This window comes from Xenopus laevis, chromosome 7S, assembly GCF_017654675.1.
Source record: "Xenopus laevis strain J_2021 chromosome 7S, Xenopus_laevis_v10.1, whole genome shotgun sequence".
In the NCBI taxonomy this organism is placed as follows: Eukaryota; Metazoa; Chordata; class Amphibia; order Anura; family Pipidae; genus Xenopus; species Xenopus laevis.
In genome coordinates this window covers 10,548,907-10,571,497 of record NC_054384.1, presented here as the reverse complement: position 1 = coordinate 10,571,497, position 22,591 = coordinate 10,548,907, and the positions used below count along the sequence as shown (strand labels likewise).

At 42.3% G+C, this 22,591-nt stretch overlaps 1 protein-coding gene across 4 annotated transcripts in view; it reads right to left on the bottom strand.

Moving 5' to 3' along the window:
- fgfr2.S (fibroblast growth factor receptor 2 S homeolog) overlaps window positions 1–22,591 on the bottom strand; it is an 83,107-nt gene that overhangs the window by 21,953 nt on the left and 38,563 nt on the right. For 3 of the 4 annotated variants that reach the window (XM_018227341.2, XM_018227340.2, XM_018227343.2), the window contains exons 3-6: window positions 19,571–19,825; window positions 18,148–18,222; window positions 17,577–17,746; window positions 6,930–7,053 (exon numbers count right to left, since the gene is read on the bottom strand). In XM_018227341.2, coding sequence (XP_018082830.1) covers window positions 6,930–7,053; window positions 17,577–17,746; window positions 18,148–18,222; window positions 19,571–19,825 — 624 coding nt within the window. The remainder of the gene's footprint in view (window positions 1–6,929; window positions 7,054–17,576; window positions 17,747–18,147; window positions 18,223–19,570; window positions 19,826–22,591) is intronic. The other variant, XM_041570880.1, reaches the window with a different exon arrangement.

The following is a 22,591-nucleotide window of genomic DNA, read 5'->3' as shown; positions in this document are numbered from 1 at the left end:
TCTAGCCAGCGGGAAGGCAGTTCGGGGAGATTAGGAAGCGATTTGTCGCTGGGCAACTATTCTCACGAAATAGCAGCATGTGCCTCTGCCCTAAAGAGTGTTTAAAGTTTATCAGAGCACAAGTCACGACTGGGGGCAACTGAGAAACTGACAATATGTCTAACCCCCATTTCAAAATTAAATATAAAAAAAATCAGTTGGCTCTTTTGCAAAACGGAAACAAAACACGTTTTTCCATGACAGTATCCCGCTGCCTTGAGAATGGATAAATCTGAAGGTGCAGGGAGTTGCAGCCCAACAGCAGCTGGTGGAGGGAGGCCGTGCATCTTTAGCATTTCTCTATTCCTGTGAGGATTAAGCAGGAAGCCGAGGAATGTTCACCTGGATGGGTTTCCTGGATGTTTACAGCACGGCAACAATTAGCGCACGTGGGTCCATGCTGTTTATAGCGTGTTGTCTGCGCCGCTCCTCGTCTCAACCTATGAAATGTCAGGGCGCTGGGCAGCCGCTGCAGCTCTCCAAGGGCAAGTATATGTGTATGAGAGTCTGGGAGGTTAATAGGAGGGATGGAGGCAGGAGGACAGCTGCAGGGTCTCCAGCAACAAGAACATGGATCTAACCATTAGCCGACTCACATGATTGCCTCACTGACATCCCTTCTTTCAAAACTTGTCAGCAAAATGTCCCATTAACTTGACCAAACACACACAGGGTCACCCCCGTACTCTTTGTAGCACAGGCAGGGGCCACTTCTTAAAGGGATATACTTGGTGCAGAATTCTCCTCTTTCTCCCATCAGGTATGGGACCTTTTATCCAAAATGCACAGGACCTGGAGTTTTCCGGATAAGGGGTCTTTCTGTAATTTGGAACTTTATACCTTAAGGGCTGAGACACACGGGAAGATTCAGGGAGATGTAGTCATCCGGCGAATAATCGCCTCTTCTTCGGGTGGTTAATCTGCCCCAAAAAGCCTTCCAGCTGGCTCGGAATGGCTCTCGGAAGGCTTTGTTTTCTGAAGTCGCCCGAAGTTGCCTCACGATGTAACTTCTGGCGACATCGGAAAACGAAGAGCTCAGAGTGCCATCCCTCTGGCCAGAAGGCATTGTGGGGAGATTATTATTATTATTATTAATAGTTCTCTGGAGTATAAGGCTAATGGCATACCGGGCATTTTATCCACCAACAAAGAAATAACCAACTCCACCCTTGCCGCCTGCGATTGACTTGAAAGGCATTTGCCTTGTACCCCTCATACATTCGGATTTTGGAATTTTAGAATCATGCACTTTTGGAAGTATAATGGTTTGTTTGCTTTGCCTCATCCAGAGCTCTTATCTCTCCTCCCACCTCCTGGTCGATAAATGAGACTGAGACCTCCCAGGCCACGGGGCAGTAAATGTAAATGAGACTTTTAGATAAAGGGTAACTGATCCTGTTCTGCGTCTTTTGAGACACAAGCTCTGATCCTGAGTGTATATGTGGAGTCTCTGCTGGAAATTGACATTCCCTGAAGTTAAATCATAAACACACTCTGATCCAGCCCCCACTAATAAAAAGTTATGGGTAAGCAAAGGGAGCTGTGGTTTTTAGAAAGACTAAATTGTCAACGCTTATATTTAGAGGACTATTGCCCAGTTGTGGATAATTTGCCTTTATCCCTGTACAGAAATTCCTGCCATTGTATAAACTATAATAAAGGAGCCGAGAGATGCCAGACTGTCTTAGGGCAGAGACGCGCTCAGATTCGAGGAGATTTAGCTGCCCAGCGATAAATCGCCTCTTCTTCGGAGCGACTAATCTCCCCGAACTGCCTCCCGCCGACTAGAATCGAAATCGCCGGCAGGGTGGCACTCAATTCACTTCATTTTTCGGAGTCGCCTGAAGTTTCCTCGTGAGGCAACTTCGGGCGACTTTGGAAAAGAAGCTCACCAATTGCCTTCCCGCCAACAATTTACATCAGGCCCGGACTGGCAATCTGTGGGTTCTGGCATAGGCCAGAGGGGCTGCTGTAAGGTCCCATAGACAGTCACTAATTAGTGGGCTAGTTGAGGACTATTTGGGCCTCTGAGTACTTGGAATGCCAGGGCCTATTTTTGATTCCCAGTCCAGACCTGATTTACATTTTAGTAGGCGGGAGGCAGTTCGAGGAGATTAATCGCCCGAAGAAGAGATTTTTTGCTGGGCAACTAATCTCCCCGAATCTGAGTGTGTCTCTGCCCTTATCAGGGATATTTTAAAGGGGTGTTTCACCTTTAAGCTAAATTTTAATACATTATAGAATGGTCAATTCTAAGCAACTTTTCAATTGTTCTGCATTATTTATTTATTATAATTTTTTTAATTAAATTAATTATGCCTTTTTTTTTCCTTCTGACTCTTTCAAGGTTTCAAAGGGGGGAGGTCACTGACCCCATCTAAAAACGAATGCTCTGTAAGGTTACGAATTTGTTTGTATTACTCATCCCTCTATTTAGGACCTCTCCAATTAGAATTCCAGTCTTTTATTCAAATCAATGCATCAATGCAAATTTGGACCTTAGCAACCAGATTCCAAACTGAAGAGCTGCTGAATAAAAAAGCTAAATCACTCAAAAAGCACAAATAATAAAAAATGAAAACCAAATGCAAATATTCTTAGACTATTATTCTCTTCATCATACTAAAAATTAATTTAAAGGTGAACAATCCATTTAAGGCAATATTCTCATATCTTCCTCTCAGAAGCAGTTTTAGGGTGCATTGGCATTTGCCCCATTATCCCCGGCTTCCCCATTGGCACTGCTAGCTCTGTTTGCCCTTCCAATAACAAGGCAGAAAACTCGTGCACATTCCTCCATTGCAACAAAAGAACAAGGTTGTCTAAATGTCATCCAACCAGATCTAAACTGATTGCTCCCCCAGATTCCTTCCTGCCGGTAAACACTGGGATGTTTAATACCGCCTGGCTCACACTCTGTGCTCCCTTTCATTGCTCCCATACAGCCTTTTGGGCTCAGCTAACGTTGTTAAAAAGAGGCCGATTTCGGCACATGATCCCTGTATAATTGGAACCTTACTGCTCCCCCACAAGCATCCATTTGCCTCCTGTGGGACCGGCCACAATGTTATTACAAGTTTTTTTCCTTGCCTTTCCTTCACTTGTCAAGCTTAGTGTTTCAGAGCTCAGCAGCAGGATTTAATTTCCTTTGCCCAAAAAAGCAGGGTACGGAGAGAGGGGGGGGGAAGACAAAATGGGAAATACTATAAGGCCAAGCTGGGACATGCCACAGACTGTGCCACACATGGACCTGTGCAGAACTGTCACGCTTGGCTTCCTTACATCAAAAGATCCCCGTGATGGATTGAATGGAACTGCCAGTGACTCCTATTCCTGCGTATGGCAAGTCATTGTCTCCCTGAAACATATTTAAAGGGTCACTGTACCTGTGGATTTACCAGCAGAAATTTGTTCAGTATTTGGAAAAAACAATGCTGGCATAGTTTATATACAAAAAAAACATTAGAGATGTGGCTGCTGCGCAGTATTTTTCACAGCCATGTTTGTTGATCATGCCCCAGTGAATTCAGACCACTCCCTCCTTGGTCAGACAGGTCATGTGACCAGCACAAGGGAATGATCAGACAAATTATTACACCCGGCACTTCAAATCAACACAAACAATGATTTTGCCATCAACAATATCTATTTTTAACCAGCCATTACCGTGTGCTTGCAATAAGTGGCTTACGTGGGCCCAGTGCTTACAAAGGCGGGAGACCAGCACATAATGACGGCACAGACTAACCAGCTGTAAATAATGTGTTTGTCTTATATTTACTACAATCCGTCACGTTACAACCGGCTATTCAATCACAATAAGCCATTACTATAAAGCTCACAGATATTTTGATAGAAAGAGGCCAGAAAATTATTTGAAACTCCTGGAGCTTCTTTGGAGAAGACATTGCTCCAATCACAGGAGACACTAGAACATTTTAAGAGAGACAGAGGTAAAAGGAGTACACGTTCTGAAGGAAAGGAGGCACAGTAGATACACAGAGAGAAATAGATACATGATGATAGATAGATAGATAAGATAGATAAGATAGATAGATCGATCGATCGATCGATAGATTAGATAATAGATAGATAGATAGAGAGATAGATAGTTGAGATAGATAGACAGAGAGAGAAAGCGGGAGAGATAGATGATAGATATATAGATGATCAATAGCGATAGATATTTAGATGACAGATAGATTATAGAAAGAGATAAATGACAGATAAGTGATAGAGAGAGAAACAGATGGAGTGATAAAGAGACATAGAGATATGAAATAGAGAGAGATAATAGAAAGATGATAGCGAGATGGTAAATGTTAGAGAGATAGCGAAAGAAAGAGATAGAGCGATACATAGAGAGGGGGACATCGAAAGAGAGACAGATGTGAAAGAGATATGGAGAATGAGATATAGCAATGAGCGGATTACAATGTTGCGAATGGGCGCAGACGCGTCGCAGGATCTCATCAACTAGCCGATGCGGTCCTGGATCGCAGAAAAAAATCAAACTTGCACAATAGAAATCTGGCTGATTTTTAGCCTGATATTGATCAGGAGTCTAAAGGAACGTTATCGGCAACTGTAATCTGCCCGTGTATGGCCACCTTAAGGGAGTGGATACCTTAATTCAGCAGTTAATTTTAGGGATGCACCGAATCCAGGATTCGGTTCGGGATTCGGCCTTTTTAAGCAGCATTCGGCCGAATCCTTCTGCCTGGCTGAACCGAATCCTAATTTGCATATGTAAATTATGAGCAGGGAGGGAAATCACTTGACTTTTTGTCACAAAACAAGGAAGTAAAAAATGTTTTCCCCTTCCCACCCCTAATTTGCATATGCAAATTAGGGTTCGGATTCGGTTCGGTATTCGGCTGAATCTTTCGCAAAGGATTCGGCCGAATCCAAAAAAAAAGTGGATTCGGTACATCCCTACTTCATTTTAAGGCTAAGGTTATACCTTCTTTTTAGGCAAAGTTCTTAAATAGGGAGTGGGAGCTGTCCCACTGTTTCCTCTCCAAAGTTAAAAAGAAAGAAGTCTCCATAAATTTCAATAAACAGCGCCCGCCTGGCAATAATCCTCGTGTGTAAAGACCCTCTTGGCAGCTGGGAAAACCCATGGGTCTGGAATTTTCCTCATAGCCTCCTGGCTGCCCTCTGCGAAACTTTGTCACAGGTCTGAGGTGCGGGAAGACGCAGAATAAACGGGTCATGAGGAATTCCCGACATAAGAGCTTGGCCGGCAGCCTGAGACACCATCCAGCGTAGGTGAAGGAAGGGGTGAGGTTCAGAGAGGGTATTTTCTCCTTCTCTTTTAGGCACCTGAACCCCCCTCCCTGCCCTGACCAGTAACACGACTATTGTTTTATCACCACTTGGCAATTCCACTTTTATTCCTTTGCTGTTTCTTAAAAGCCGGTGGCCCCCGGTTGATAAGAGCAGGTTCAAAGAAAGCCTGAGAATGTTATTTACAGACATACCACAGCAATTACCGCACATTCTCATCCAAATTGAGCTGCGCAGAACAAAAGGCCTGGTGTTCTGGGCAACACACACCTATGGGAGAGTTGGAGTGATAATTACTGTTCTCTTCATTGGCTAATTAAGGGCTGGAGAAACCTTGAAATCCCAGCCTGTCGCTCGTTCTCAAGTGGCGCTCCTGCTCTCCCGGCCTACGGGAATTTTTTTATGTCACACATTAAATATTTGGAATTGCCCAACACCGGCAGAATTTGAAAGTTAAAGAGTACTTATAAAGTTCAAAAGATTTGAATAAGGGATTTTGACAACTCCCTGGAGCTTTTAACAATCCGACCATGATCCGTAAGATAAGCAAAAGATAGATGGGGCAGTGTCAGACTAGGATGCCAGGGGCCCTCCAAAAGACCTCAGGCTGAGGGCCCACTTTCCAAACAATTATACCTCCTCTCCTCACTCAACCGCTTTATTCTCCTAGTCTCTTTTCTCTACATACTATACTCTATTCTTCCATTATTAAACCTCATTGTTTCCATAAAGAAATAGGGAATGACCATGAAAAAGACCAAATGGTTAGAAGCAAGAGGCCCACTAACACCTGGACCCACCGGGACTTTTCCTGGTATCCCGATGGGCCAGTCCAACACTGGATGTTATATGACTAGTACCAGTAGGTGCCATTTAGCAGTTAGCATCTATTTTAGCAAATGCCCAACCTTATCCTGCCCTCTTCCAATCCAAAACGCACCCAAACTGGCATTCTGTCCTTTTTTTATATATCCGCCAAATCTGCCCTTCTCTGAGGTCACAAGAGGATGTAGGGGGGCGTGTTCAAATATATAAATAAGGACAGCCAACGGAAGAAGTGGGGAATCAGAAGGATTTTATATTGCATGTGTGGGTGCGGCTATGGGCAAAGTTTGGTTTGCAACCAGCTGTCGCCTAAGCCTGCCCAATCCAAGGGTTTCAGGCTGGTGTGCACAATGCTAGTAGTGGCCCTCAGGCATCTATAACCTATTTAGTAAATTAAAAAAGAAAAAATCCAGACCTGCCACCAGATATTCGCTGCTAAATCCAGAAGTGAAGCTTGGGGGACACCTTGTCTAAGAAGGGGTTGGGCTAAACATATTGGCTGCATACTAGACAGGCATCTCTTAACCCATATTTGCAATGCATAGTATATGCAAGTGCATTCTGTACAAGTTCAGCAGGCAGCAATATGTAGAGCAATCACTAGCCTTTTTGTTGAGAATTCTGGGAGTTGCCGTTGACAAAAAACAGAGGGCTATGTTTATGGCCTAGTTTCTAGAAGCTGATAAACTACAACTCACAACACCGTTAAAATTGCAAGATCTCATGTACAGCATTTTGTTCTGCAGGCAAAGGCGGAATAGAGAAGCAGGACTCACCAATGACATCCAAGTGGTAAGTATGGTTAATGGAGCCATGTTCATTTTCCACAATACACGTGTAGATGCCCTTGTCTGATGGGACAACACTTTCCATGATCAGGCTCCAGTGCTGGTTACGAACCTGAGGAGAACAGAAAAGGTCTCGGTTACAGATCTCTGCCAAATAAACTCAGCCGTGGGACAAGGTCATTAGCACAGAACAGTGGGAAAAAAAGGGAATCAAGGACCAATCACATTACATATTATATACAGGTATTGGATCTGCTTTCTTAGCCAACTGCTAAAGCCAAGATGAACAGCAACAAAATATTTGAGAAACAATGGACACACTGTACATTCAGCTTAACCTGAAGACTATAAATGTACTCCTGGGCCTTGTGAAATAGGTTTAGGTTTTAACCCAAATTTGTGGTCCGCACATTGGGTTCACCCCCTCAAAACCGGGAAAATAGGGTTGTAATAGTCACCCAACTCTATTGTCCTCCACATGTGCTCTCACAGGTACACCTAATATGCGCACGTATTTACATGATAGCCAGATACTGTTCTACAACCCAAAACTCTACATTCCTCTAGTGCAGGGATCCCCAACCTTTAGAACCTGTGAGCAACATTCAGAAGTAAAAGGAGATGGGGAGCAACACTAGCATGAAAAATGTTCCTGGGGTGCCAAATAAGGGCTGTGATTGGCCATTTAGTAGCCCCTATGTGGATTGTCAACCTACATTGAGACTATGTTTGGCAGTACATCTGGTTTTTGTTCAGCCAAAACTTGTCTCCAAGCCTGGAATTCAAAAATAAGCACCTGCTTTGAGGACACTGGGAGCAACATCCAAGGGGTTGGAGAGTAACATGTTGCTCACGAGCTACTGGTTGGGGTCACTGCTCTAGTGTATCAAGAATGCGATAAAACAACAGGTTGTGCTATGTTTACAACTTTATACTAAAACCTAAATGTTTGAAAATTCTTTGTTATTTTTTACAGAACACTATTCACAAAGTTGTGTTGTCGTGTCTGTAGTTCTTTATAGCAAAAAGTCCTTGAGGAACCCATTGACCAATTACATATACGGCCAGCTTAATTTTCAGCAGCTTCACTAATAGAAACAAATAACTGTAGCCAATCTTGAAGGCTCTGGGCATCTGACAGGTCTTCCAGGCATCCAGGGTTGACAGAACACTGAAGTAATTAGAGGCCAAGAAAATGAGCTCTGGAAAGATGTCTATGGAACACAGAGTGCCGAGGAATGCAAAGGAGGGGTGTAGAGCTGGGGATGGCATGGAAGGGGGTTGGGGGGGAGGTATCAGTTCATACAATAAGGAGCCTCCTTTCAGAATATACAAAGTCCCATTCAACAGGAGACTTCCACTCTGTCAGCAGCTCATATTGTGAAATCATTTTAGGGACAATCATTACCAAGAGAATCCCAATCTCTTTTCTAAGGAAGAGTCCCAAAGGAGTTGTTCTGGTTAGAGGGATACAAAGCGAAATGTGTAAGGCTCTGGACACAGAAGATGGTTTAGTTCTTTGAATTTGCTTTATTGTGCTTTCAACACACTTAATAAAGCACCCAGCTTAGAAAATAAAAAGATTAGAAAAAACCACCTTTTTGTGTCAGAGAGAAAAACATCAATACAAAGCGTTTTCGGCACGACCGTAGCTACTTTTAACTGGCTGACATGACAGTTTATTCGTTTGCTAGCATGGAAATGTCAAGAGCTCCTACACTATTTCATAAAGCCAAAAATATGACAAAACATTTTGACAAATTCCATGTTTTTCTACAATGAATCAATAACTTGGTAAAAATATCAACCATTTCACTTGCAAGCGATCATTGGAACATTCAAGAAACTTGCCTCTGGGGCTGCAGGACAGACAAGCCAGACCTACTGAACTACAGTTTGCAGATTCCCTGGATGGCTCGGCTGGTTTAAAGGACATGTAAAGGCAAAAAATAAAATCCCCTTTTTACTATCTTTAATGAAAAAGAAACCGATCTCCAAAATATTTTAATTAAAAAATGTGTACTGTTTTTATAAGAAACCTGACTGTATGCAGTGAAATTCTCCCTTCGTTTACTGCTGTGGATAGGAATTGTCAGACAGTCCCTAACTGCTGAGCAGGGAAACAATCATACTTATGAACAGCAGGGGGAGCCCCCGCCTTACTTCCCAGCCATGCAGAACTCAAGCAGCTTTGTTTATGACGATCTCTAAGCAGCCCAGACCACACTGAGCATGTGCACAGTCTTAGTCTTGCAAAGATGTTTAACAAAGTTACAAGATGGTGACCCCCTGTAGCCAACTTTGAAAGCATAAATTATTTGTTTGATTAGGCTTGTGGTGCAGTAAGTTCATGTTTATATTTAGTATACAAAATACAGCATTTCTAGCCTTATTCTATTTTAGACTTTACATGCCCTTTAAGGCTAAGGCAGAAATTTGCCACGGGCTACCAGAATCAGAGCAAATCTGGTTGGGAAAAGTTGTCGCTGGTGTAGCCATAGTTCTAACTTACGGTATAATTGGCCATTTTAAGCCATACTCCATTTTCCCAGGGTCTGCCTGTTTATGGCCATGATCAGATTTTGTGTAAACCCCTTTTTTTGGATGATGGCCCTGCTAAATCATAACAGTTTCAAAATGTACTTTCTGGCAGTGGCTGTTGGACATTTGTAGTTCAAGCCACGTTTGAAGCATCCAACCTTTGGTCAGTTTATAGACATAAGAAAATATTGGTGTTAGTTCCAAGAATATCTAGGACAGCATATCATTTTTCACCCCAAATCTCTTTGACCTTAAAGGGATACTGTCATGGGAAAACGTTTTTCTTTTCAAAATGCATCAGTTAATTCTGCACTGAAAGTCATTTTTCAAAAGAGCAAACAGATTTTTTCATATTTAATTTAGTAATCTGACATAGGGTTAGACATATTGTCAGTTTCCCAGCTGCCTCCAGTCATGTGACACCCAACTCCTGCATGTAGACAGAATGAGGAGAAACAGATGCTGAGAGAGGAATAATGGAGATGAACTTGATTATTTCAGAAACAATGCAGAATATTAAATTGATTGTATTTGGAAAGTTTCTTATTTCAGTATGCTGAAGCTTGTATTACATTTTCATTTTCCCGATTGTTCCCCTTTAATAACAGTGGCACTAAGCATCATTCAGAAAATACCAGCCAGGTGCCGACAATATTTACAACTACCCTTCCCATCGTTGTTAGAGGACGTTCACAGAGTAAATAAGAATGTCTCTCCTTTTAACCAATGGACTGTTCAGAGATATCCCAAACCCTCTGAGATGGGGACTCATGAAGGACACCATGGCTACATGTTTAATTACATAGAACCTTGTGCAGCAAAATGAAGAAATATCTGCATTAAATGTTCTAAATATCAACAGAATTCAAACATTGCTGCCAAGGGGGAAGACAATTTTTGCGTCCTTCTTAATTTCTTTTATCTATTGTAGGTTCCATCATCATGATCAAGAGGTGGCTTTCTCTTGCTTCCTTATAGCACAACGTTACACTGTACAAAAGAATGGGGATTTTGGCTCATTTATCAGTGAATGGTCTGCTCTTTTATTGATGTATGTAAGCATTGAGCGTTGGACAAGGCGGTTATGTTAGAACATGGTGGGACCACGCCTTCGCGAGTTATACCGTAACCCGCTTATACCTGTCCTGCCAAATTCCGGGACATTTGCCCTTCATTCCAAGGCAGCCGTCTCACCACAATCAGCACTGTGTACTCAAGCAATTCCCAGCGATTAAACTGTTTGCTCTGCCCTTTTATTTACTCTTGTCAACCTGACTGTGTAGAAAGAACCAAGGGGGCGGGAGGACAACTTATCGACCTGGCAGATGTGGGAACGGAATCCAGTTAATGTTAAACCTGTTAAAATTTGTCTTTTGGGAGGTGCAAGGAACGCACAGGTCTTGTGAGCACAGGTGTTCTTGGAGGATTTCAATGTAAACAAAAGCAACTACACAGAGGTCATGTAATTAACACGCCTGCGACATAAGCACCTAGAACATTCGCACAAAAACAAGGATGTGGATACTAAGCCACACGTCCTGCATTACATGTATAAATAATCTATGAAGGTGACAATTGCAATTTTAGGCAGCTGACACTTGGTTGTTGTGTTTTTCAGGTGGCAACGAGAGGTGAAAGTAGCCTGTGTGTGTTATAACAGCGGTCCCAAACCTTTTTTGGCCCAGAGACCGGTGTAAAGGAAAACATTTTTGCAAGGACCGGGGGAGGGGGGAGGGAGAGGATCAGGAGAAGTCAGGAAGGGGTCGGGGGGCCAGCGGCAACTGTGCCTCCAATTTGGGGCGTGTCCGGGTGCCTGCTTCCAATTCGGGATGCCAGAGTAACTTGCGGGCTAGGCTCGGCGACCCAGTTCAGGACTGTCCGGTGGTTGGGGACCCCTGTGTTATAGCACTTAACGTTGCTTAAGTAGCCATTCTCTCAGGCTGGCTGTCCTCGCTGCTCCTCATCACCTACCTTAGCCCCCCTATTGTGTTATATTCCCTTTACATTAAGCCACAAAAGCCAATGGCTTGCCAAACAGGTGTGTAAATGGAACTCTGAAAAGAAAAGACATACAGATCTCCAGGTCGGTTTCAAGAGTCAGAAACCAGCAATTCAGAGAATATCAACAGCCAGCCAGATACCATTTTCAGCAGCAATTACATCTGCCCATAAAGTTAAACCAGTCAACATCTTTCATGAATGTATAGAACGTATTAACTTAAAATGACATTTTCTTCCATTAAGTTTTTGGGTGGATATTGTCATCTTGCGCTTGGTTTGTCTTCCCACTCATGCCCGTCGCTCTCAGAGTAAACACAAAAGCTCACGGCTAGAGGCAAGGTTTTTCTTACACGCCTGAAAGCAAAGTTTTGTGAGCGGCACAATCATTTACACAAGGGAATAAGTACCCGGCAGGTGGGGATCAGAATGCCCAAGGAGCCGGGGTGCACACTCCAGGCAGGTAAAGGCTGAAATGGGAAGAGCTCGACATTCGGCGTAGACAGCCCTTACGCACTGAGATAAAAATGCAGGGTGAAAACACATCGACAGCACCGCAAGTACAGACATGCAGCCAGCGAAACGCTCACGTATGCAGAAAACCTAGGATACACGACTGCACCTTTCTAGAAAGATATATTGATTAAAGGGCATGTAAAGTCTAAAATAGAATAAGGCTAGAAATGCTGTATTTTGTATACTAAATATAAACATGAACTTACTGCACCACAAGCCTAATCAAACAAATAATTTATGCTTTCAAAGTTGGCTACAGGGGGTCACCATCTTGTAACTTTGTTAAACATCTTTGCAAGACCAAGACTGTGCACATGCTCAGTGTGGTCTGGGCTGCTTAGGGATCGTCATAAACAAAGCTGCTTGAGTTCTGCATTGCTGGGAAGTACGGCGGGGGCTCCCCCTGCTGTTCATAAGTATGATTGTTTCCCTGCTCAGCAGTTAGGGACCATCTGACAATTCCAATCCACAGCAGTAAATGAAGGGAGAATTTCACTGCATACAGTCAGGTTTCTTATAAAAACGGTACACATTTTTTAATTCAAGTATATTGGAGATAGATTTCTTTTTCATTAAAGAAAGTAAAAATGGGATTTTATTTTTTTGCCTTTACATGCCCTTTAAGGTGATACTTTCCGATTGGAGCAAGCTTGGGACATATTTATACCTGCCAATAGAACCGACACATTTCACCAATTCAATGCCCTCAAAATTCTCTTAAAGGAGAAGGAAAGTCGTCAAATGTTAGGCACCCAAAAGTGATTGTATTGACTTACCTGAAACTGGTGCTCCTATCAGCAGAAAACTGCTCTAGCCCGGGGTTCTTTCAGCGAGCACCACAGAGCGTTCCTCTTCCGGCTTCTTCTTTCTTTAAATTTCCCGGGGCAGCCGCATGCGCAGTAGAACGCAATAGCCGACTTTTCCGTTAAAGTTCGGCTTTTTGGTCTACTGTGCATACACAACCGCGAAAAAGGCGGAAGAGGATCGCTACCATGGTGCTCATTGGTATAACCCCAGGCCGGTGCAGTTTTCTTCTGATAGGAGCAACGGGTTTCAGGTAAGTCAATACAATCACTTAGGGGTGTCTAACATTTGGCACCCCCAAGTGCAAGACGACTTTCCTTCTCCTTAAGTTTTCTTAGAAGGGGCTCATCGTTTACTGGGGTCACATAGACAGACAGGCTAAAAGTCATAGTCCAACAACAGCTGGAGTGCCACAGGTTACTATATAAACAGATGGTCTATGCAGACCCCACAAATGGTGTATTTAAAGGGGTTGTTCACCTTTAAATGAATTTTAGTATGATGTAGAGAGTGATATTCTAAGACACTTTGAAATTGGTTTTCATATTTTTAATACTTGTGATTTGTGAGTTATTTCGATTTTTATGCAGCAGCTCTCCAGCAATGTGGTTGCTATGGTCCAAATAACACTAGCAGCCATGAACTGATGCAAACAAGAAACTGGAATATGAACAGTAGAGGGCCTGAATAGAAAGATGAATAATAAAAAGTAGCAATAACAATTACTGTGTAGCCTTACAGAGCATTTGTTTTTAGATGGGGTCAGTGTCCCCCATTTGAAAGCAGGAAAGAGTCAGAAGAAGAAGGCAAATAATTCAAAAACAAAAAATAACTAACGAAGACCAATTGAAAGGTTTTTTTATATTTGCCCAGTCTATAAGATACAGATATGTGATCCATTATCCGGAAACCCATTATCCAGAAAGCTCCAAATTATGAAATGGCCATCTCCCGTAGACTCTATTTTTATCCAAATAATCCACATTTTTAAAAATGATTTCTTTTTTCTCTATAATAATAAAACAGTGGCTTGTACTTGATCCAAACTAAAGGTGGCCATACATGGAGAGATCTCTCCCCGATATGCCCACCTTGAGATGGGCAATATTGGGCTGATCCGATCGTGGGCCCAAGGGCCCAACGATCGGATCCTAACGGTGACTTCACGGGGGGTCAGATCGCGGGACCGCATCAACGAACAGACAGGACAGGATCCGACGGGATTTTTAGTCCCATCAGATCTAGATCTGGCTGACTTTATTTATTTAGTGTAAGTAACGTTTATTTTGCTTAATAAGCACAATAGATTAGAGTTTGGAATTATTTCTTTGAGTGACAGGTCCCCTTTAAGATAGAAAGATCTAAATTATGGAAAGAGCCTTTAATTAATTAAGAGCAACTTGTGCACTAGAATTGAAAGATCTGGCTGTTTGGCCCACAGGCTGAAAGGTCAGTCCAACAAGTAAAGTGTGGCCCCTTACTATTACAGTAGGTCGTTGACTTGGGTTTCATGGAGCTCTGCTCCAATGATTCGCTTAGTCACTAATCTCTAACGATTTAAAACCAGCTTGTGTCCACTCTTACATCTCCCAGCAGTCAAAGTTCAGAACTCCCAGTGGTGCAGATCTGCAGAAGCCTCCCAGCATTCTTCTCATAGCTCGACTGATGTCTCATTGCTGGACTGGGTGTACTGAAGGGCCCAAGGTTACATATCTCTGATTCTGTTCATACCAATCATTTGCAAATAAATGCTAATTAGTAATGTGTCTAGGGCCCAGATGCCCAGGTTGCGCCAAGCAGGAACTTTGGAGCAATACATTTAAGGATAACGCTACAGAGAAATGTCATACTAATAATTATACTACTGTAGTAATTCTCAACACGATTATACTACAAGCAAACAGTGACCATCAGTGTATGGCATTATACATGGCCATCAATAAAACTGCCAGGCTCTGCAAAGACTCCATCGCCTACCAGGCTGCAGATAATTATTACTGACTTATGGCATCTCTTTAAAGCCCAGTAAAGGTGTTAATATACCACAGCAGAGTGGGACAAGGGAGATATAAAGTTAAAGATTATCCATGGGGATTCTCAAAGATTCCTGATACCCAACGGCTAAAAATTAACCCACGTCTATATCCTAGCCAGTCAACTGTAGATCATTAAAAGGATAGTTTGCCTTCAATATGATGCACACATAGATCATCTGAGACAATTTGCAACTGGTTAGTTTCTTCATTTAATTTCTATTGACCTTTCTGTCCTGGCTCAGCACAAGCTGTTTGCAGCTTAAGGTCCGATAGCAAATTGTCAAACCAAGACATAAACATAAAAGACATAAAGAGTAAGATTCGGGGAGAACATCTATTTGTTCTCCTCGATACTCCTGAAATCCCAGCTTGAAGGTCAATTAAGAGTGAAATTTGGGGTAAAGTTGGCCATAGACGCAAAGATTAAGTCGTATGAAACTAAAGGTGGCCATACACGGGCCGATAAAAGCTGCAGATAGACCAAGTCGGCAGTTTATTGGCCCGTGTATGGGGGCCCCCGAAGGGCTTCCCCGATCGAGATGTGGGCGAAAGTCGGCCAGATCTCGATCGGATGGGACTAAAAATCCCGTCGTAACGCGGCCGCATCTGTTCGTTGATGCAGTCCCGCGATCCGACCGCCCGTTTGCTAGGATCCGATCATTGGGCCCTAGGGCCCACGATTGGATCAGCCCGATATTGCCCACCTCAAGGTGGGCATATCGGAGGGAGATCCGCTCGTTTGGCGACATCGCCAAACGAGCGGATCTCTCCATGTATGGCCACCTTAAGGGTTGTAAGATTTTCATACCGTGTGCGGATTGGCGAGACATTTTTCATAGCATGGCAATCTGTGGTTTAGTCGATTAGACAGGTTAGAAGATTCCTGTCGACTAACGATAATGTCTCTGACTATATAAATAGGTGACTGTCACTACTACAGTATCTGCTGAACATAACTTTAGGACAATTGCTGTCTGTCATTTCATGGCCAGAACATTGTCTGATTTGTTCTTTTTACTACTTTATTTAACATGAATGGAAGTAGGTTGGGAGATTGCAACACATGATCATTTGCCGGACATTGGATAAAATCTGCACGTCTATGGCCAACTTAAATATGTATTTTCTTGGAAACGCCAATGTTTTCCTATATCTGTAACCTTGACCAAAGCCTGACCAAACGGACCTTCAAAGGGGGCTTGAACGGAAAACATCTTACAACCAGGCCTGGACTGGCCATCTGGCAGTTCGGACAAATGTCCAGTTGGGCGGTCAGCCTAGGGTTAAGTGGGCCAGAAAAGTGGAGCCGCCGAATGGGAGCCAAAGTCGAAAAGCCAAATGGGAGCCGAAACTGAATGGGAGCCGAAAAGAGTTGAAGCTGCTGTTGCCTAGGAGGAAGAAGACCGCCCAACAAATTTTAAATGTAAGCTCCACTGAACTCAAATGGTTTTGTTTTTTATTAAAATAAACTGCCCACAGTCTTGTTTTTGACTTTGACTATGTTGATGACCTGATTGCCTACAGGTTGCTTCTAGCCTGTCCAATCGGAAAACTGATTACACAGACGAACAGTAAAACATCTACTCAGTTACCTCCCAAACCAGTAAAACTTGCCCAAAAATCTCAATAACATCCCAATTATTTGGACAGGCACCATACAGGTGTTGTAAGAGTTTCTGGAAATGGTGACATGTTGTCAATTGACAATCAGAGGCTTTTTCTAACGACCTGGAAAGACAGGAAACATGGAGCCAAGAACAAGCCAGAATTTGCTCTTTATTGGGTTTGAGGCAACACCTGGTTTTAGTGTAGGGACAAATTATGGCCCAAAAAACTGGAAAACATGACCTTTATTGACTCTGTGGTGGTTATAAAACCTTGAGAAAGTGGTTGTGCACCAGGTGTCAGGAAAGGTGGTGGGACACTAAAAGGTTTCTATGGCTTGAACTCCCAAGGCTGGAGGCAAAACTGACAGTGTGGGAAATCTGAAGATTGCTACTCTAGAAGGTACAATATGTTTTATTGTTACACACCCAGGCCAAAGCCCAATATCTGAAACTGCCAAATCAATTAGCACAGCCTGAGCCTTTTCAATTGCCATAATTCTCTGATAACAGGTTTGCACCTGCCACATTTATCATCATCAACAGATAATATATCTATACTATGTCAATCTAACAATTAGCAGTATCATATAAAGTTCCAACTGAACATTTGCATTTATTCATGCACTTTCTCAAATTCAGGGCTGCACCCCCCAGTTCAGCAATGCTACCAAGACGTTTGAGATTTCACTTGGCCAGATTTTGGACAAGGAACCATCAGATGATGTGGTGCCCAATCATAAGGTCAAGTCTGATTAACTATGAGCCATTCTGCAACCAGAGACTCCTTCATTACCTCTTATTCCAACCAACTCAGTTAATCAATTAAGAATTTTAATTTTCAGGGTCAGATATAGGAACAATAAACAAACAAAGTCAAGAGAAGACACAACAAGTCAATTACCCTGGTGAAGGGGTGCAGAGACACAGAAGTATGACAACAGAGAGAAACCAGAAGAAATATGATAAAAATTAATAATAATATAATTATAGCAAAAGATTAATAAATTCCTTCTTTGCTTTGGCTAATTGGCTAGACACACAAATTAGTATCAGATAAAGGTGGACATACTTGTCCACTGGAAGAATGGTCATAGAACTGACGTTGAATAGATAGATAGAAAAAACAACCTTACCTTGTATCCGCCTATCCGATGCTCCTGTTTGAACTCCTTTCCATTCTTTAACCACCTCATTCGAGGGGTGGGGTTCCCTCCTGCCGGGCAGCGTAATTTCACTGTATTGGCTGCGGGAACAGCATGAAGCTTCTTCTCCAACTTCTCTGTGTTAGTCCAGTATGGAGCTCCTAGCATTAAGGAGAACAAAACACTTTATTGGAAATGGTTCTTCTGTCCTTCTATGCAGGATGATGCCATTAATCAGCTAGGAGCTAGATGGAACCAATAAAACTTTCAGATATTTGGGATTTAGAAACCTTTCCTTTGATGTACTGTAGGTAACTTGAGATACATTTTCTAAATATTACTAATGCACCAACGACACTTTAATGAGAACAATGTGCTTGTGAAGGCTTCAGATAAACAGATACATAGTCATGAACCTAATATTACTAACATAGACTGCGTATCAGATTATGGACCAAGATACCAGAATGTGGCCATCCTAATTTGCTCCCTCTTAACGAATCACAGCTTCATGTGCCCTTGCCTGTATTTGCTACATTTGAAGACATGCCATGAAACTTACTTATATTATTATTGTCATTGGTGAAGTCTTCAGAACCGTCGTTATCATCTTCATCATCCCCTGAAGAACTGGCTTCTGGAAAACATGAAGGTACATGGCCTTATTAAAAACCCACGCACATCTAAAATCATTGATCATTTGCAAACAGACTACCCTAACTGATAACAATAGAGACTTCTTTCATAACTTGTTGCACAAGCCAACTCTAAAGTCAAGCCAAGTTATAGCACAATTTTTGTAGCTGAACTACAATACATAGCGTAGCTGAGGATGATGGGAGCTGGAAATGTTAATTCTGAATACTGAGGCATTTGGGATGGTTCATATTAAAAGGAGCATTGTTAAGGGAGGTGTCTCCACAGCATGTGCAAAAAGCCAGTACTAGTGAGCTGGAAATTAAGGGAAAATAAACCTATTTCTAAGTAGTGTTTATTTTCCATTTGCCTGAGATACATAGAAATGTACGGTAGGTGAGCACAGCTTAGTGTGTGCACAAGGCAATCCTCCAGGAACTATACACAGTTGCATTCTCTGCAAAGAATCGCAACCCTAACAACGTTAATGTGTTCAGATTTGCCTCATCTGAGCAAAAAATATGGCAGCTCTAGCTCATATGTTGTGTGCACAATACGCTACATTGCTCTATATTTAAATGAAATTAAATGCATAACCAGAAATCAAAGCATGGCATCATTTAAAGGGGATCCATCATCAGTGATGATGTAAATTATGTTTATATATAGTTCTGTGCAGATTTAATGCAGATTTATGATAGGCTATTTGCTCCTTGACATCTGGTGGTCCCTGAACCTTTTCAAAACCAGGCAGGCTGAATAAGTCAACTCTTACAGACAGTTCCCACTTCAGTAAAACCAGTAACTGCTGGACAACCAGGTCTACCAAAGTTTCCACTGGGCCCAGACCCTGGTTGGACCAGCCTTGGAGAATTCCCACCTGTCCTCCTTATTTTCACCATGAGTCTATCAGAAAAAGACCTATATTCTTTGGTACTATCTTTACCTAATTTCTGTGAGAGTCAACCAAGGATGTCTGGTCAGACTGGGTCTCCTAGGACCCACCATAGAACCTAACATTCTTGGTCCACTCTCACAGAAATTAAATAGAGATAGTACCAAAGCATATAGGTCTTTTGTGATAGACCCATGGTGAAAATAAGGAAGGGCAGATGGGAATTCTACATGGCTGGGTCCCACCAGGGTCTGGGCCCACTGGGAATCTCTGGTACTTAAGTAGATGGGTCTGAGTCTGGTTTTCCCAAAGGCTTACTGCCACTTTCAAGCTTGAGTCTGTATTTTTTGCTGAAGGCTGGTTGAAATAACTCTGAGCTGACTCATTCTTGTGTGGCTACAGCACCTGCGTCTGGGCATGCAACCCCTGCTCCCGAGGCTCTATTTCCACTCACCTGTGACATTGACATGGAAGAAATGGAAGTTTTTTAACACGGAACAGGCATAGAGCCCTGTGTCCCTGGGGGTAGTCTCTTTAATCTGCAAGTAGTTCCTGACAATCAACGTCCTATTGTTGGCCTCTAACTTTGCCCCATCTTTAGTCCAAGTCACAGGGGGGCCATCGGCCAGTGGGCAGCGGAGATCAAGTGGCTCACCAGGCAGAACGGGAAAGACATCAGCTTTGGAGATTTGGTATTTGGCTGGAAGTTCTAGAAGAAGGGGGGGCAGAAAGGGAGCGAGAGACAGGAATAAACCAAACTGGTAAGTAAAGCACCCAAAGTATTTCCAGTGAGAGCAAGCAGCACTCTATAGAGCAATATTAGTGACAAGTCAACAAAAGCTCATGCACTGACACCCCACTCAATATTTCCCAACGCTATGTGAGAAATATCATGTTATCGCTGCACCCCAAAAATACAGGCAAACTAGCGACACTTAAAAGTAGTAGACATTTTAAAAGCATTTAAAATTACTGGACAAAAGGCAAATTTGAATTTGAAAGCCAATGGTATTGTGATTAACAACTGGGACAGCAAATATGGCAGCTCTCAGGGATGTACAAATGCAAAAGTGCAGGGGAGGAATGTTGACATAACCTCATACTATATGGTGTAAGGGAAAGAATATGTCTCCTCCCACTTTACATAGGGTATAATTGCTCTTTAAAGGGGTTGTTCACCTTTTAATCAACTTTTAGTAAGATGTAGAGAATGGTATTCTGCAAAATTTGAAATTGGTTTTCATTTTTTTTTTATTATTTGTGGTTTTTGAGTTATTTAGGTTTTTATACAGCAGCTCTCCAGTTTTCAGCAATCGGCTAGCTAATGCCCGGCGATTTACATTCTAGCACTTTTATTTTCCGAAATCACCCGAAGTCTCCTCGTGAGGCAACTTCGGGCGACTTCAGAAAATGAAGTGCTCTGAGTGCCATCCCGTCGGCTAGAATGTAGAATTCTAGCTGGCGGGAAGGCAGTTTGGGGAGATTAGTTGCCCCAAAGAAGAGGAGATTTGTCGCCGGGCGACTAAGGTCCCCAAATCTGAGCGTGTGTCTCTGCCCTTACATAGCATTTGTTTTTTAGATGGGGTCAGTGACCCCCATTTGAAAACTGGAAAGAGTCTGATGAGAAAAGCAAATAAAAAAACTATAAAAAAATATAAATAGTAAAGCCCAATTGAAAAGTTACTTAGCATTAGCCATTCTATAACATACTTAAAGGAGATCAACCATTTTAATTTTATTTTCTTGCCTGCTGCTTTTTTTCTGGCTTGGGCACAACTAGCTTACACAGGTAAAATTTGGCCTTAATGTTAACAAGTTGCAACCACAAGCAAACAGCAGAAATACCAATTTACTCTTATTTTTAAAGAGACGGAAAATACATGTTGTAACAGTGACTGTATAGTACATAGCCGCTGACCCTGCAAGGGTAAAGGAATGCAGCTAGGGTTGCCAACTGGACGGTATTTTACCGGCCAGGCCGGTAAAAATGATGGCTGATCCCAATGTTATTAATAGGGAAAAAAGATAAATATATAGGAAGGCCGGTATTTTTTTCCAACCCTAAATGCAGCACATGCTTCTCCCAGCCTGCTAACATGGCATAAACAAAACCATATACCATCACTTGAGTAAGGTAGAGGCATACAGTACATTGCTGGGTAGTTGTTACTGCAGGCCTTTTCCCAGAACAGCAGTCTATTTAACATGTGTGTATTAAAGGATACTGGGAGTTGTAGTCAAAGAGTTAAAGAGCCCCTGCGCTAATGACTCTTTGGATCTCAAAGTTATTCTATCAGGGATGTGTTTTAAAACTCTTATTAAAGCAAACGTAGGTACATCTTGATTTGCAAAGGATACGATAAATTATAGTTCTTATACATGAAAAGATCTGCAGGGCTCTCCCCTGGTAGCTGGACTACAATTCCCAGAATCCCTAAGAAAGCCTGAATAAGGCCTGCAAGCACAAGAACCAATGCATGTAAAAAAAGGACCCTGATCGGTAATTGTTCTCTGCCTATGGAACATTCAGGGGGTTATTCACTAAAGTCCAGTCGGCTTTGTGGTGCAAAACTAAAATTTTTCATGGTTTTCTTTAAAAACTCTAATTTTTCTTGATGCTGCCAAAAGTGAGAATCCGAAAATCCTCCATCTCAGACCTGCCGAGGTTGCATATAAGTCAATGGCAGAGGTCCCTATCCGATTTGGAAGTTTCTCTGGTCTGTGCTGGAATTAGCCCAAAAATCGACTATTTTTGGGCAAAAATCCGAAAAAATTCAGGGTTTTTTTCTGAAAAGCCTGATTTTTTTTCAGATTTTTGCCCGAAATCAAGCGATTAGATACTGTACATTCATTGTTCATAAGCAAGGATCAATCATGAGTTGAGTTACTAGTCATTAGTAACTCATTTTAAGTTCAGGCCAGTGTTACCAAATACAGATGTTACAGTGTTCCCTGTAGGTAAGGGTGAGGGCAGATTTGTGTTCAAGCAGCAGTTTGATGTTGTTGCTTTTTTCCAGTACAACTTGCTGTGATTATTTGCAACAATCCTAGAGCTTTTTATGTTAAACCCCAGCAAAGGTCAATTATGTAATGACATAAACAGCCCTGAGATACCATAGCAAATTGTCCAAAAATGGCTTCTATTTCTATACAGACCTTCTGCTAGTCATCTTTTATTCTGTTATCCAAACACATGTCCCATTGCTAAGGAGAGCGGCAGAGGAAAATTAAAAAAAAATAAAAACAATAATGAAGACCAAATGGAAGTGGCCTCAGCATGGCATTCTCCATATCATAGTTGGGCAGCTATTACAACTACAACTCTCAACAGCTGTGGTTTCCAACAGCCTCCGGATGCTGGTCTATATCACAATACATCAGTGATGGAGGAGTCATTGGATTGGTTCAACAATACTCAGGAAGCTTTTCTAGGAAGTAACAGCAGTTCACTCTTGGGAGATATTTTTTATGGATA